This window comes from Podarcis muralis, chromosome 2, assembly GCF_964188315.1.
Source record: "Podarcis muralis chromosome 2, rPodMur119.hap1.1, whole genome shotgun sequence".
Lineage (NCBI taxonomy): Eukaryota > Metazoa > Chordata > Lepidosauria > Squamata > Lacertidae > Podarcis > Podarcis muralis.
The window spans coordinates 100,273,793-100,290,909 of record NC_135656.1 but is presented as its reverse complement, the minus strand read 5'-3'; the positions used below and the strand labels follow the sequence as shown (position 1 = coordinate 100,290,909).

Below are 17,117 nucleotides of genomic sequence, written 5' to 3'. Positions count from 1 at the left end.
GTGGCAGCTCAGTGTTCAGGTTAAACAAGCCACAGCCAGGCTGACTGACCCTCCCCATTACTCCAAGTTGCAGGCTAACAAACCAGGGTGGGTGCAGAGAGCAAAGTCCACAAGGTGGACTTCAGCGCCATAATCAAAGTAATACCCATTTCTCCTGCTACAAGTTCCTCCATTCTTGGTTCTTTGCAAAGATCCCAAACCAGGATCAGAGAAATTCATTGCCGGATGCCCCCATGTTGGTGCAGGATAGTTTTCGTTCATTTTTTCTTGCTAAAAGATAAAATTATTTAATTTTCTGCTCTTCCTTGGGGCATCTGGCATTGCGTTTCTTTTGAGTGTGGTTGAGATGAGTGTGTTTAAAAGCATTATCAGGAAGTAAAACTGTTTTCGCTCCGGGGCTGGTTCACACTTATCTCAATTATCTATACAGGCCAGCAAGAAGTATAATCAAAGGTTCAAGGACATCTTCAAGCCAGGCAAAAAGCACTCAAGATACAGTGGTACCTCGCAAGACGAATGCCTCGCAAGACGGAAAACTCGCAAGACAAAAGGGTTTTTGGTTTTTTGAGTTGCTTCGCAAAACGATTTTCCCTATGGGCTTGCTTTGCAAGACGGAAACGTCTTGCAAGTTTGTTTCCTTTTTCTTAAAACCGTTAATACAGTTGCGACTTGACTTCGAGGAGCAACTCATAGCACGCGGTGTGGTAGCCTTTTTTGAGGTTTTTGAAGACTTTGGTGATTTTTGAAGCTTTTCCCAAACTTTTCCGAAACCGTGCTTCGCAAGACGGAAAAAAAAATCGCAAGATGAAAAAACTCACGGAACGAATTAATTTCGTCTTGCGAGGCACCACTGTACAAAGGAGGACAAGGAGTGGGGACTGGGGAGAGTCCAGAGGACCAGACAGAGTGCCGCATTTGGCCCACCGGCACAAGGTCCCACATCCCTGCTAAAAACTACCAGTTAAGAGATGAGTTGTCATAGAACTGTAAAATTGTAAGAGATCCCCCATGGGTCATCTAGTCCAAACCCCTGTGATGCAGGTATCTCAGTTAAAGCATACATGATGGATGCTGAAACACTCACAGCTTGTTTAAAATAGAAGATAATTGTGCAATGGATCAAACCTCAGCTTTCAGGATTATCTTTGCAGATGGTTCACGGACAGCCAATTTAAGTAAAATATTTGTGCTGTTCTGAAAAGAATTGCCATAAGTGCCAAGTGTGGCGTCAAAACTAATGGCTTTTTCACACATTATACTGCAACCAAAGCCAATTCTAGCTTGCTGAATCATGCACCTTCTTAAGATGTATTTGCAAGCACGTTTGCATCCATGTGTTATCTTTTCAGGTGTGTATTTAAGACAAGATAAGTGTTTATCTAAAAATGCAATGTGTGAAGAATTACCATTACCAGTAAACTACAGGAGTTTAACTGGAGTACAGTTCCTCCTCCACCGCTCCTTTGTCAACATTTTTCTCTCTTGTGGTTGTCTGAAAAGTGGAGGTTCAAATTCGTAGCATACTGCTTCACATCACCCTCTTATTTCCACAGTGCTTGCATATATTTTGGGAGCACAAAAGTGGAAAAATCACGCTGCTCCATTCTCTCCATGCACAGCCACTTCATTGATTGATAACTGGGTGTCTGGTTGTAGCGTTGTGTCATTGAGGACACTCTTTGAATGCAGGGGTGATGGAATAGCACTTAGAAGCTGTAGCTACAACAAGCAAACAACATGCAGCATGACCAGATATGGCTTAAGTTTCTCTGTATATTGCAATCTCCATATTGCAGTCGCACCCACTCACCCATCCTTGTGCTACACATGAATCCATATAACACAGCTGACATGCATATATATGTTCACGGTATGCATTTGCAACATAAATCTACTGCTTCACCCAAAAGTATGAGTAAATGACTAGCAATGGCTACTAGCCATGATGGCTGTGCTCTGCCTTCACAGTCAAATACAGTATCCTTCTGAATACCTGTTGCTGGAAACAGCAGGAGGGGAGAATGTTCTTGTGCTAAGGTCCTGCCTGCAGGTTTCCCATGGGTATTTGGTGGCCACTGTGAGAACAGGATGCTGAACTAGGCAGCCCATTGGCCTGATCCAGCAGGCCCTTCTTGCATCTGTAAGATTGAAACGTAACCTTTATTTGCTATCCTAATTGTAACAATGATGATGCTAATTTCGGTGGGTGTGGAATGGAACATATAAATTCATGTCAGGCAATCCAGCTGGGTAATGATTTGCGGAAAGGGGGGAATTGATTCAGGATGATCTCTGGGTAGGATATTAATCTGAAGAGCTGGGTGGCAGAAACTGAGAGAGGAGAGTGGCAGGGAGAAAAGGAAAAAGTAAGTGACCCCTGGATGGTTAAGTCCAGTCAAAGATGACTATGGGGTGTGGTATGTTAGAATTCCTGCTCCATGATTGCAGTTATGGGATTGTTGTTTATCACATGATGGTGTATGTTTTGACTCCACAGAGTGGGAAGTGACGGAGACAGGATGTTTGTGTTACCGTGTTCCGTGAAGTGGGACTGTTGTCCTTTGTTCTTTCTCTTTGCTGTCTGATGCTAGAGAGAGGGGGAGCCATGTTGCAGTGCTCCGTGTGTGTTTATATGTAAATAAAGTAGATTAGCCAAAATGCTGAGTTGCTGAGGTCTGTTACACAAGCTGTGAAGACTCTGTGGATCCCAAAGTGTGCTGATGTCTGTTGCCATTGGTCGCTGTGGTATTCAGGCAGAAGAGAGCTTTTGAAGCTCCCGAACGATTGACCAGGAGGAAGGGAACACGCCAGTCGGGCATGTGTCTCTGCCAGAGTCCTACCTCACTTTTCAGCCCGAGGGAGCCGGCGTTTGTTCGGGTCATGTAGCCAGGATGACTAAACCGCTTCTGATGCAACGGGACACTGTGACGAGTGCCGGAGCGCACAGAAATGCCATAAGTACCCTGCCACAGCGGTACTTATTTATCTACTTGCACTAGTGTACTTTCCTATCGGTTGGCAGGAGCTGGGACAGAGCAACGGTAGATCACCCCATCACGCGAATTCAAACCCGCCATCAGCTTTGGCCTCTCTCACACACCACCAGCAGGTGGTTGCTAGCAGATTAACCCTGAGGGAGTTCAACCTTTGACAGACAGATGGCTCCCACCCCATATATGCTAAACTATATTGTTGGTATACTGTAAAGCAGATGTGTAGAGCATGCTTATTGACTCAGAGCTGAATACCTGGGTTTCCAAAGGAAGTTACTCCCAGGTAAATGCATAGATAATCTAAAGGAGTAAACAGTTTCAGGCAGCAGACCTTTGTACATTTGCGTACTTGGAAGTCCAACTGAAGACATTCAGATTTACCGTACTTGACATGTAACTGATTGTTGTTCTGCTACTTCCACTCTGCTACCTGTCCTTCCCAGGTTGATTTGGCACATTCTATAGAATGTGATAAAGCTTGGGGAAATCTCTTGAAATCCATTACGTCGAAGTTCCTGCACTTCCTTCGGGACCAGCAGAGCTGCTGGTAGCAAGAAGACTTCTGCCACTCACCTCTTTACCTGCATGTGCAATGAAGCTGCCGTGTTTTATTGTCTTGTACACAGTAGCCAGAATAAGCCGCTGGGGCAACTATGGATGTGCTAAAATAATAATAATAATAATAATAATAATAATAATAATAATAATAATAATAATAGTTTACTGAGTCTCCCCAGCCACTCTGGGCGGCTCCCAATCGAGTGTTAAAAACAATACAGCATTAAATATTAAAAACTTCCCTAAACAGGCTGCCTTCAGATGTCTTTTAAAGATAAGATACCTGCTTATTTCCTTCACATCTGAAGGGAGTGCGTTCCACAGGGCGGGCGCCACTACCGAGAAGGCCCTCTGTCTGGTTCCCTATAACCTCACTTCTTGCAATGAGGGAACCGCCAGAAGGCCTTCGGTGCTGGATCTCTGTGTCCGGGCTGAACGATAGGGATGGAGACGCTTCTTCATGTATACAACATACAATTTAAAGCCAGCAGGGGGAGAGATTTTCCACATCCGTTGCCTATGGAGTCCATGTGATTTGCATCTTGTGCTTGTGGGGTCAATAGCAAAAAGCAGGTGTTGTTCATACTTCACTACAGCATGATTGACCTAAATCCAGTGGGGTTTTTCTGGGGGTATGCATACCTCTAAACATTTTGTGAATCTTTGTACTTTTGTCCATTTACTATATTTATTTTTCCTGATTTGAACTATAAAATGGTGGGATGGAAATGTGATAAATAAATAATAAGTCATGTCCCTTTACCTTTACCTTTACATGTTTAGTTGGCGGTTGTGGTGTTTGCAGGACCTTTGCGTTTTGTGTCTCTGTTTTTTTGTTTGTTTTGTTTTGCCAGTCCTGGCTGTTCACATTCAAAGTGCCCCCTTACCAGTATTTGCCCCACAATTTCTTCTCAAATGAACACGGAGGTGAATGAATAATGTTCAGGCTTATTTAGCACAAGCCCAGGACCCAGTTCTCCACAATGACCTTTCCCACAAAGCAAAGCTAGTGCGTTCACAGGTCTGAGCAATGATCTGTGCAGCTCTGTGGCACTTCCTAGACAAGAGCTGAGCACTTGCTACAAAAGCAGCCAGGTCCCTTCTCCCACCAAGGGAGAAAGTAGTATTAGATTCCTGTCCTTAGACTGTGTGTAGTCATTCTCTAATAACATGAGACCATTTCTGCACCGTTCCCACCTCCCTCTAGCAAATAAGGCTCTAGCTGCTGCCTGATTGGTATATCATCTCACTTTCCCTGAGCATTGATTTTTTCTTCTTCTTGCTTGCTTTTTATTTGCTTCATAAAAACAGGGACAGGAGCTACTGCTGGCTACTGAGGAGCTTTTGGGGTGCCTCTATTTTTAGCATGAGCCAATTTTTGTCTTCTTTCAGATGAGGGAAGTTGGATTATAAAACCTTTTGTAAATGTGTATGGTGATATTTGCTCCGGTAAGTTAACAACAACTGTAACCAGTCAATGTTCTTTTTCCTCTAGAGGAACTCTTATTTTAAAATCCAAAGCTACCTTTGTTACACTGATCTGTGTGTATCTGTGTCTCTCTGTCTTAGCAACTGCACCCTAATCTTAGGTGATTTTGTTTCTGTGGGTTTCCTTGATGTTTATTAAAAATACTGCTTTTTGGGGTAGAGAGAGAGAACTGTTTTAGTGAACTTATTCTGCACTTCGGGAAGCTGTAGTGATGTGTGCATAAACACACACACAAAAAAGATTGCAGAATTTATTTTAAAATTATCGTTGAATCTTTGGTCTGTACTGCCCAAGTGTTTTCAGAATATTTTACTTTTCTTTCTTTTCTTAAAGTAATGCAGTTTTTTTGAACAAAGTAATGCAATATATTGAAAAAAATATCAAAATTAAGGACAGGCTGCATGGTGTCATACTGTAATTTGATGCAGATGTTTGCTGCCATTGGATAGTATTATGCAAAACAAAATAGTTAAGTGATGGTATCACAGCAGCTGACCATTTCTCACAATTCAGATCAACAGCACCTTTGGAGTTGTTATTAATCTGATACAATCTATGCATGATTTCTTTTGTAAAGCAGAGGTTTTTTTGTGCATTAAATAGTTCACTGTGTTTTGTTTTGTTTTTATATACTACCTTTTCATTGAAAACATTCTTTATTCTATGTAGTCACAGGATATAGCATTTATTTTGATATGCAGCATTGTAATACTGTGTACATTTATGACACAGTACAGTAACTCTGTAGCTAAGGAAAACAAGCGGTGTGTAAGTGGTTAAGCTGCACGATAGAATTTCTGGGTTTGTAACGATGAGCATTGTAGCTTTTGCTCCTCCTGGAAATAGTGGCTTTTGATGCCAAGTGTTTGAAAAGTACAAGCAAAGTCCATTAATTGTTCTACTGCTCGGCACTGTTAACAATCAGAATACATGTATGAACAGAGATTTCCTTGTTGTCTTTCAGCACTTAACTAATCCACCAACCTACACCCTGATACGTTTGCTATCGTGGTATCAGTCAAATGGCATTGTTCAAAGTATGGAAGATGAGATTGATTTAAATGGAAACTCAGAAAGAAAACAATAGCAGAACTGTGGCTTTCAGGGGGAGTTTAAAACCTTCTGTTCCAAATTTCCTGGGGAGCAGCTTTAGAATGGGGATTAAATTGAAGCTGTCCCATTGTAGATTCCCCCTCCCCCCAAAAATAACCCAAAGTCCTTTGAGTCTCACCTGCTTCAGCCAAAATCAATGCTAATAAGTTTTGCAGGGTGCCCCTTTTCTGGTCTCGAAGTGTAAAGGATAATGAAACATAACGGAAAGAAGGGAGAAACCAGTAATTTGAACGCATGGCAATAAATGTTACCAATTAGCATTTTTGTGATTATTTAATAGAATCTGAAACTTTATATAAAAATGCTAAATATCTTAGATAAAGCATGAGCGAGCACATTCATTTCAGAAAATTATTATATGGAGTGTAAATAAGTTAGTGTTCTTTTTAGCAATAGCAAGCCTATCATCATCATCATCATCATCATCTTGCTATTGATAACATAGATGCTTCCATAGCTAGAATCCAAAACATTATTTCATGCACATGGGATCACTTTAATTGGGGACGAAAGAACAGTAAAGGAACTACTTGCTTGGTTTTGCCACAGAACCAGATACAATATTTTGCCTCGCTGCTCCCAATACGTGCAAGTTTCAATGCCTTACAAACCTAAGACAATCAGATCCATGATATCCAGAGATGTGGATCAAGGATCATAACAAGTTGCACATTTGCAGCTGAGATAGTCAGCATTGAGTACCCCCATTTGTACATAGGTCCTCTAGGATATATCACACATTATTTTCGGTGGTGGTGAGTGACAAACCTGTGTCTGGGTTTTCTTCTTTTTTTAAGTTACCCAAAGTTTATTCCAACCCAACCAGCACGGGTGGTACACATATATAGCTTACTGCTATATGAGTCAACACACTGACGTCTTAGACTAGCTCTATATAAAAGTTTCAGCAGTGGTGCTGCAGTTTGACTAAAGTCCTTGAGTGGCTCTTGTAGCTGGTGAAGCTGCAGCTGGAGCAGAATGTGGCAGCTTGACTGCTCACTGGGGCAAGATGTCACCAACATGTTAACCAACTGTTGAAAGAATGTCACTGGCTGCCAGTTAACTCCTGGACTACGTTTGAGGTGCTGGTTTTGGTGTATAAAGTCCTATGCAGCTTGGGATTATCTAAAAGATTCTTAGATATCCAGCCAGTCATGGTGCTCTGCCAGTGATGGCCTCCTGCAGATCTCATCTTCTCAGGAGGTCCAGTCTGGACAATGTAGGATTCAAGCCTTTAATGCGATGGCAGCTACCCTTTGGAATTCCTTCCCCAGAAATATTAGACAGGCACCATCTGTAGTCTACTGAAGACCTTCCTGGCTCCTTACTCACCATGCCCTCTGACACAGCACAACTATGTTTTGGGCTATATTAAGAGTTGAAAACTTTCGATTTGAAAAATTATCATAGCTGGGATAAAGCCAGGAGCGTGTCGGGCAGCAGAGGCTAGTAGACTTCATCAGGAATGAAAAAGCTTCTCTGTTTGCTCATGTAGATAGAGCTATGTGAACCTGTGCTTGTGTCCTAGTGTGTGATGAAGGAACTGCACACAGAGAGGGATAGAAGACAAAGCCTATTGCTCTGCCAACAACAACCGACTCACTAATGGCTCAACTATCAGGTGTGCGGGTGGCAGGGCAAGCATCCTTCAGTCATTCACACTAGAAGTAGCCAACCAAATCACCCCACCCACCCCAGATCATGTTGGACCATCAGCTCCCATCAGTCCCTGATTCAGCCTGATCAGTGGTCAAGTATGATGGAGCTTGTAGACAAGTTGCATCTAGATTGGCTACCTGCTGAAACTTAGTGTGCATTGCGTAGGTTATATAGTTCAAACATGCATACTACATAAAAAAGGATGCTTCTACCTGTAACTCAAAAGTATTCCAATTTTACACGCACACCCAAAAAACCTGGTCTTTACACAATGATTTATAGGCTGGCCACTAAGCTAGTACTCACCACCATGTCCCATAACAGCAAATTCCATAAACGGATTGTGCGTTGCATGAATGAGGTGCTGTATGCCTGTTAAACTGTGTCAGTCTTGCCATCAAAAGCTTTGCATGCTACCCATGGTGCTTTTAAGGAAGCTTGATTCCCGGTCTCAACTTTTGTGCCTCATTATGTATCAGCATGCCTCGAAAGCAATCTGATAGGTTCAGCAGTTGTTAACAGATGGGTGCAGGCAACTTGTTACATTGGAGCGATTTAGTCCAAAAGTGTGAGGAGATTAGGGTGCAAGCTTTTCCTAATTAAAAAGTGGCATCAATTTACATCTACCACTGCTAGAGGAGGGAGAGCTTTTGCTTTACATCCTAGAAAACTGGCCTGAGAAAAGTCTGAACGGAGCTGTCCAAACAGAAATGCTCACACCTGGCTGATGCAACAATTATGGCTATAACACAATGCAATCTGATTGATTTAAGGTATTTATATATCCCTTTCGTCATACAGCTCAAGGTGGTCACAATCACACAAGAATTTCAACTAGCTCCCGAGAAGAGGGCAATATTCCTTAACAGCTGCTGCCACTGGACTGTCATTCCCCCCCTTCTGATACCATGAACTTTCCCTGCTGTGTTCCATTGATAAAAGGCTTAGTGTGATCACACCCCTTGTGCTGTCCTAACATCCAGGTCAAGGGATCCTAGCATACAGTGCTAAAAGGCAGCAGAGTGTCACTCTTTAAATCTTTCGAAGCAATGAAAGGGGGGGGGGAGTTTTATCCCTATTGTCTAACCTGCATTGTAGGAGCACAAGATCCAAAATAACTCTGGTACATCATAAACAGCTAAAAACTGCAATACCCCAAGGACTGCTTCTCTTATTATTAATTACTACTACCACTAAAAGTAAAGGGACCCCTGACCAATTAGGTCCAGTCGTGACCGACTCTGGATTGCGGCGCTCATCTCACTTTATTGGCTGAGGGAGCCAGCGTACAGCTTCCGGGTCATGTGGCCAGCATGACTAAGCCGCTTCTGGCAAACCAGAGCAGCGCACGGAAACGCCATTTACCTTCCCGCCAGAGTGGTACCTATTTATCTACTTGCACTTTGTGCTTTTGAACTGCTAGGTTGGCAGGAGCCAGGACCAAGCAACAGGAGCTCAACCCGTCACAGGGATTCAAACCTCCAACCTTCTGATCAGAAGGCCCAAGAGGCTCAGTGGTTTAACCCACAGCTCCACCCTCGTCCCTAACCCACAGTAGTATACCACCCTTCCTTTGAAGGAATGTGGAATGCTCTCGCCAGGGAGGCTCACCTGGTGTCTTCCTTACATATCTTTAGGTGCCAGATAAAAACATTCCTCTTCTTCAGACCCTCAGCTAATTAAATAATATACAGCCTTTTAAACTGTGTGTGGCATGGGGGTATTGTTTTTGTTTATTACTATGTTACATATTTTTGTGTTTTTATATTGCACACCACCCTGCGAACCTAGGATGAAAAGCAGTATAGAAATGTGTTAAATAAAATGAATATAAACCTCAATCATGTTATCAGTGCATGCCATTTCTTTCTGTCCCCATGCTGGATGGGAGTCATAGTCTGGAGGACACTAGACTGAAGAAGGTTGGCCCTGCCCTTTTTGCACATCTTGGGTGCTCTTTCTTTTTACAAGAGGAATCCAAAGTAACATGGTAGCTCTTACAGCGTGCTGCATCCCACCCCAGCCAGGATCTCAACACAAGTCAAAGCTCTTTCCACCAAAATCGTTTCCCTCTCTCAAGAGCGGCTTTTGTGATTCTTACAATATCCCTCCCAGTGGCACGCTGAGTCAGTGCATCTTGCTGTTAACTGGAAGTTTGGTGGTTCGAGCCCACCCAGGGACGGCTGTGGGCAGGGTTCCCGAATTGCAAGGGGGCTGGACTAAATGACCCTTGAAGTCCCTTCCTGCTCTACAGTTCTGTGATTCTATTTCACTCTACGTTCCATAATGGTACCTTGGCACTTTGCAAGCCTGTGAAGTCTTTTTATTTTTGTTGCAAGAAGAGAGGAGGAGTGAATCATTTATGCACTGAATAGCAATATGTCAGGATCGATTGCTGAGCCCTGTTATCACCGAGCTATTCTGAGAGCTGATGTTCCTCCCCTCCCAACCGCTGAGCATCACCACTAGACAGCTCTGTCTCGGGGCCAGCTCCAGCGCAGCATTTTCCTCCGCAGGACTGCTCTTCAGATTATTATGGAGAAGACAAATCAAAATGGATGTTGCAGGAAAGATATGTGGGAAGGGCACTACATTCCAAGAGCCTGGTGTTCCTAAATCTCTCCAGAGGAATCCCATGCTGATTTCCCTCCACTTCTCCAACACAACATCTCCACCCATGCCTTTTTCCAATGGGAAAAACTCCAAAAGCAAACAGATGCCAGAATTGGTTACTGGTATTACCATCACCATCTCTATATTTAATACGCAGAGGTCTATGGTCATATGAGGCTGTCTTGTATTGACTTGGACCATTGGTCCATCAAACTCAGTACTGTTGACATTGTTTGGTTCTTCAAGGTACCCACAACCCAACCCACCCTCTTTGCTACCTTATTGTCATTCCCCCCCCCCCCTGCAATTCTTGGGATTCAGCCTGGGATCTTTGCATCCGAAGCACATTTCTAAGCTACAGGGCCCTCCTCCAAGTTTCTACATAGAATCCCACCCTCTTTTTTATGTAGGTTTATGCAGACCTTTAAGAAAAAGAAATACTTTTTGCAGTAGCTAGCCAGCAATCTGTGATCTTAGTTTTTATGTGGTCTTATTTTATATATAGTGGTTGTAAAGTGCTCTAGTTTATTAAAAAATGAAATTGCAGCATAGGATATGTTTTTATAAATACATCCATAGGTTTGCTGTAATTTTTCCGCCGCAAGGCATGGGGTACCAGCAGGATCTGGTGGGGGAAAGCTGGGTGCTTCATCAATGCATCAGTCCCCCAAGGCTGTGTCTAGTGCAAAGCTGTAGATGGATGAAACACGGACACTTGCTGTCTGCCTTGGGCTCCATGTCAGTTGTGTGACTCACTCTCACACACAGGGTTGGCAGTGCAGCAAGGTCCAATCGCTAGCATACCCTTATAAGGTCATGATGGTGCTATGACGCTCCTATAATAGGGTTGCTAGCATCCGGCAGTAACAGCCCTCCAGGAAAACCGTGGAACAGGCTCACAGCTTTATGGTACAGGCATCTCCCCACTTATGTATGTTCAGCATGCGTGTTCCCGCTGACACACGCGCTGAAAACAGCACCTAAAGGGAGTGGGGTGGGGTGGAGGGGGAGATTCAGATTGGTCCTGGTTTCATATTTGGTTCAAGACTGTTCTCGGAATGTTTTCATTATTTACTTTATTTGTTATTTGCCAAGTACTGATGACTTTAGTGATGAGCTTTCCAAATACTGGTGATATTAGTGTTGGGGCCAGGCAGGTCTCACTAGTGCCAATGCTAATATATGATTTTGGTGTCAGGCTAAAATACTCCTTCTCACCCAGGTGAGATATGAAATTTAAGTGTTTCCACAGGGATAGCTGACTCTTGCAGAAAAAATCAAAGAGTTTAAAGACAAGCTTTTGTAAACTGCACTTCTTTGGATATATGAAGTGCTACCCTCAGCTACAAACATTGGAGCCAACTCCTAGCCAACCCCCCATAAAATATTTGAGGAGATCGCCACCACCATCCCAGAGAAACCACCCCTCCAATTCTACATTTCTGTGCTCAGTTCTGAGCATGGTCGGAAAACCAAAATGCATGCCCTGCTTTTCTGGGGTACCAAAGTGGCTTACAAGTGGCTTTCTTTACCAGTTAACACTTACATTGCCTTACATTGCTTTGCATTTGGCAGGACCTTAATTTTTCCCTCTGTTGTAAAGTTATAAAAGATAGATGCATAAAACAATTCGCACGATTTCATTCCCCATTAAGTGATGTAACAGCAGAAAGAATTTTCCTTAACTGTACCTGGAAAGATCACACATGGCATGCTGTACTTTTAAAAAAGCAAAATCTGAAGTGTGTTGAAAAATATAGCACACACACACACACAGCTAACCAAGGAAAGAAATGTATTACTAGGTGCATTGCAAAGATACTAACATTGCACATGCTTACCCGAATGGGATGGGTAAAATATTGCGCATATCTTTTACTTCTGCTCCAGTGAAGAAGAATAAGAGAAACTGAGGGTAACAAAACGTTTGTGTCAAGTTCTCCAAAGAGCTCCTACATAAAATTAATGAGGAGTTGTTAAAATAGACTGTGATGTTCACAATTGCCGCAACGTCTAGCGTGACGTTAATGAAGTTAGCAACCTCATTAATTCGACATCATCCTGGATTAGGTTTAATTGAAGGTTGCCAATGAGCAATTTAAATTATAAATAATATAATGCAATAGAAGCCTTTACTATAATAATAACTAAGAGTTTACAGTCATCAGTTACAAATATGGCAGTGTGGTGTTTGGGGTTTTGGGGTTTTTGTCTCCTATTTACCTCTCTGACCCATCTGATTTCCTTGGGTAGTTTTTTTTTAAAGATCCCAAGTTGAATTCCCACTGCATTTTCTTGATAAAGTCCTCCCGTTATCTACAATTGCTGCTCTGGGGAATTGCTGCTGTACAATAACTGCTGGAGATCAGTGAAAGAGCGTCTGCTTTGCATGGTTCAATCCCTGAGATCTCCAGTGGGGTTGGCAACTTCCCCTTGCCAGAAACCCTGGAGAGCTGCAGCCCATCAGTGTAGACCAGGCATCGGCAAACTCGGCCCTCCAGATGTTTTGGGACTACAACTCCCATCATCCCTAGCTAACAGGACCAGTGGTCAGGGATGATGGGAGTTGTAGTCCCAAAACATCTGGAGGGCCGAGTTTGCCTATATCTGGTGTAGAGAATGCCAAGCTAGATGGGCCAATGGCTGGACTCAGTGTAAGGCAGCTTCCTGTGAGAGATGTCAATAGATGTATAAAGCAGTCTCTAGGAATAGGGAGGGGAGGGAATCACTATGCTAATCTTAAGAACAAAGCTGCTACTACAAAAAATAATAATAATGAAATGAAAAAAAGTGACTGCAGTGACCTTATTTATGAATTTATTTGGAGAAATTCTAAAATGCACCTTCATCCAAACATAGGTTCCAGCGTGACACTCATAAAAAATTCCAGAAATCAATGCAATGTTGAAGTAAGCAGTAAAAATAAAAACAACATTATGAGTTGAATCCAATTTTTTAAAAGTCATAATCGGAGTAGACCCACTAAAATCAGTGGGTTTAAGTTATTTGTGAGATCCTTGAGCTTCAGTGGGTCTACTCTGAGTCTGACTTATTCCCCCATATGAACCGACCCAGACCCTGCAATCATAATCTGAGGCCCTTTCTTTGTGTGCCTTACCCATGAGATTCCAGGAAGATGGCAGCATGAGAACGGCCTTTTCTGTGGTGGCTCCCTGTTTGTGGAATGCTCTCCACAGGAAGCCTTGCTTGGCACCTTCATTTCATATCTTTATGCACCAGGTGAAAATGTTTCTTTATGACTAGGCCTTTGGCTGATGTCCTTGTGGTAGGAGCCTTATTGGTTTGTTTGTGTTTTATCATGAGTTTTGTGTTTTCATTTTTGTATTTTTATATTGTGAATCGCCCTGTAATCTTTGAATGAAGAGCGGTGTACAAATTAAACAAACAGGAATAAAGTAATAATTTAGTCAGATGCAACCTGTTAAAACCTCATGCGTTGGCCTTGCCCTGATATACTTTCCAAAGGTGTGGATTTGTAATGTGGAAGCAGCAAAGCCCTGCTGTGTTATGCTTCCACAGAGCCAAGTGGAGCCAGGGCCACCCCAGGAATTTGCCAAGGGCAGTGCTGTGTTCTTTGGAGGGAGCAATGACCTGCTGCTTTTGGCAGCTGATAGAAGAGACTTTCCCCCTCCGCAGTACTCCTTTGGTCTGTGTACCTTTGCTCCTCAGGAACAGCAGGGAGGAAAGGAAGCGTGTGGAGCCTACCGATAGGGTCTAATGCGAAGAAATTGAACTTTCCGACACTGTGTGTTTGTGTTTTGGTTGTAAAATGGTTGCTTTTTGCTTTAGAAGGGCTCTCGGGCATAGCAAGGTCAAAGGTTCACAAGATGGTTAAAAAGTACAAGGAAATTGTACATAGGAGGGTTAAAGGTTCAGGCGATGGACCTGGCAATTGGGAGGAAATAGCATTTATCAATACCTAAACTACTGAGAGAGCAGAAGGTGGTTGATGGAATTCACAATGGCATTTAATGTTTCATCATAGAATTGTAGGGTTGGAAGGGATCACAACGTACATCTTTTCCAACCTCCTGCCAGGCAGGAATCATAGAATAATAGAATCGCAACTAAAGAATCTCTGGCAGGTGGTCATCCAACCTCGGTTTAAAAACCTCCCATGAAGGAGAGTCCACCACCTTCCAAAGCAGTTTGTTCAGCTGCCAAACTGCCCTTAATGTCAAAAGGTCCCTCCTAATGTTCAGTCAGAATCTTGCTCCATCTTTCATGTGAAAGTCCTTTAGATCTTTGAAGATGGTTATCATAGAATCAAAGAACTGTAGAGTTGGAAGGGACACCAAGGGTCATGTAGTCCAACCCCCTGCAATGCAAGATCATATCTCCTCTCAGTCCTCAACTGTGCAGCCCTCCTCAGCACAGTCCCTGACACTTATATGGGCAGATACACACAACTGAGCCATCCCTGTGGAATGAAGCTCTAAGATATTATGCCTCTGGTATGGAGCACCATTGCCTGGAAACCCTGTGCAGAAAAAACATTTCAATTGATGTCAGCTTCAAAACTCTAGAAGAAGGGATGTCCTCCCTGTATTTGATGAACTCCAACTCCCATAAGCTCCAGCCATCACGGCTGCTTGTCAGGAGTGATAGGAAAACAGGCAGCTGTCTTTTGCTGAGTCAGACCAATGGTCCATGTCAGTAGTGTTCACATTTACTGGCAGCTACTGCCCAGGGTTTTAAACCGAGATCTCTCCCAGCCCTAACTGGAGATATCAGGAATTGAAGCAAGAACATTCAGCGTGCAAAGCAGATGCTCTTAGCACTGAGCTATGGCCCTTCCAACAACGTTCAGAGGTGACAGAGCCTAGGACTTGCCAATCAGAAGGTTGGCAGTTCGAATCCCCACAACGGGGTGAGCTTCTGTTGCTCTGTCCCAGCTCCTAGCAGTTCAAAAGCACACCAGTGCAAGTAGATAAATAGGTACTGCTCCAGAGGGAAGGTAAATGCCATTTCCGTGTGCTGCTGTTTCACCAGAAGCAGCTTAGTCATGCTGGCAGAAGCGACTTAGTCATGTACGCTAGCTCCCTCGGCCAATAAAGCGAGATGAGCGCCGCAACCTTCCTTCTCTGCTGAGTTGTCCTTATGGGCAGGGAGATTTTTCCTTTTCTGTCCATTTTATTATGATGACTTTGCAGATGACCTACTTCAGAGCATCTGGTGCTGGTTATTGCAACTTCAAAGACTGTTGAGGGGGGAGTTCAAATGTACATATATTTATACCAACAAATGAAAATGAGGAATTGCAGCAATCGTTTACTCCTCTGGGAGAGGTGGCAACCACATGTGGAATGTGCAGAAGATAGAGAGTGTTTATGTGCCCTAGGAGGCTGATTGCCTTACAGCTGTGTGCGATGGATAAGCAGGGCCAGGCCTTCTATCGTGGATTAACATTCTCTCCAGACTATTAATCCCACTTTGATTCTTTGATCAGCATTCTTGCTGATCAAGTTTCCTCCATGGACTTGAGCTCATTTTGCCCTTATCCTAAACTCTCTTATCAAAATGATCCAGATTCCTTGAGCGTCCTTCGCATCATGTCCCATGTTAGCACACATTCTCAACTTCTGACTTATTAAATACTTGGAATGTTTATTGGAGCCATGTGGATCACTGAAGTTGCATTGCATTTTTAAGGCAATAAAATGGAACCACCTTTTTTTTTTTGCAAACAAAAAAACAAACACAAACCTCAAATACACCATATGGTGTATTCAAAAAGACTGGGGCAAATTTATACTTTATATGAAAGAAAATTGTAAACAGTTGAAAACGCTTGTAGGTTTGAGTTGAAATGTTTGGTAATGGGAAATTAAGGAGCTGATTTACATATAAGAAGGTGATTGCTAAAAGATTGATATAAGGTAAAAAAGTGGATATAGGTATGCGAAGAAATTGGTAAAGGTGTGTGGAAGTCTGTCAGAGGGAGGGAAGAAAGTTGATGCTTTATTTAAGCAATGCTTAAAGTTATGGATTGTTTTTTTCTTTGATTTTTGATATGTAATGAAATATAGAAAACTTAATAAAAATTATATATATATATATATATATATATATATATATATGCTTTCGTAGATTTTCACGGGTACATGAATGCAGGTTTTGGTGTTCTCGGGTGTCTTCCCGTGTAAAAGTTGGGGTGTCTAGGCGACGTTTCGACGAGGTCTCACTCGTCATCTTCAGGCTGGTGCTTTCGGCTTCTTGTTACTGGAACAGAGCAGGATCTCAGTGTTTGAGTTCCTATAAATACTGTAGATGGGTGTGGTGTATAGCCTCCAATGTTCTGGGCAGAGAGGAAGTTCCCAGGCTAGTGTGCCTTTTCTTCTTTTGTTCCTTAATTGCTTGAGGGATATCTTGAGTGATTTCTTGAGTGGTATCCTGAGTACCACTTAGGTGGGTCATTAGGTGTGGATTAGTTGCTAAAGCCTTTGTGTCTTGACCTCTTGAACTTTGTGAAGAGTTTTTCTGAGAAGTTTTTTGTGCTCTGGCTTGGCTTCGTGTATAGGGGCGAGCTGTGGTTTTGTGGCTTGTGCCAGCCAGATCTGTGTAGGGATTGCAGGGGGGTGCAGCATCCGGAGGTGCCACCATGGTTTGGCTACTGGATGGTGTCTGTAATTTATCTGTGGAGAGGGTCTGGGTTTGTGTCTGGTGTGGTT

The 17,117-nt window shown here is 43.0% G+C and overlaps 1 protein-coding gene across 2 annotated transcripts in view; it reads left to right on the top strand.

The window, feature by feature from the left end:
- The window catches only part of SYNPR (synaptoporin), a 147,978-nt gene that overhangs the window by 86,066 nt on the left and 44,795 nt on the right, over nt 1-17,117 (top strand). Inside the window, exon 1 of one of the 2 annotated variants that reach the window (XM_028719506.2) lies at nt 4,654-5,000. The exons of the other annotated variant lie outside the window; for it this stretch is intronic. Coding sequence (XP_028575339.1) covers nt 4,977-5,000 — 24 coding nt within the window. The 5' untranslated portion in view covers nt 4,654-4,976. Of the gene's footprint in view, nt 1-4,653; nt 5,001-17,117 lie in introns of those variants that run through there. 2 annotated transcript variants of the gene reach the window in all.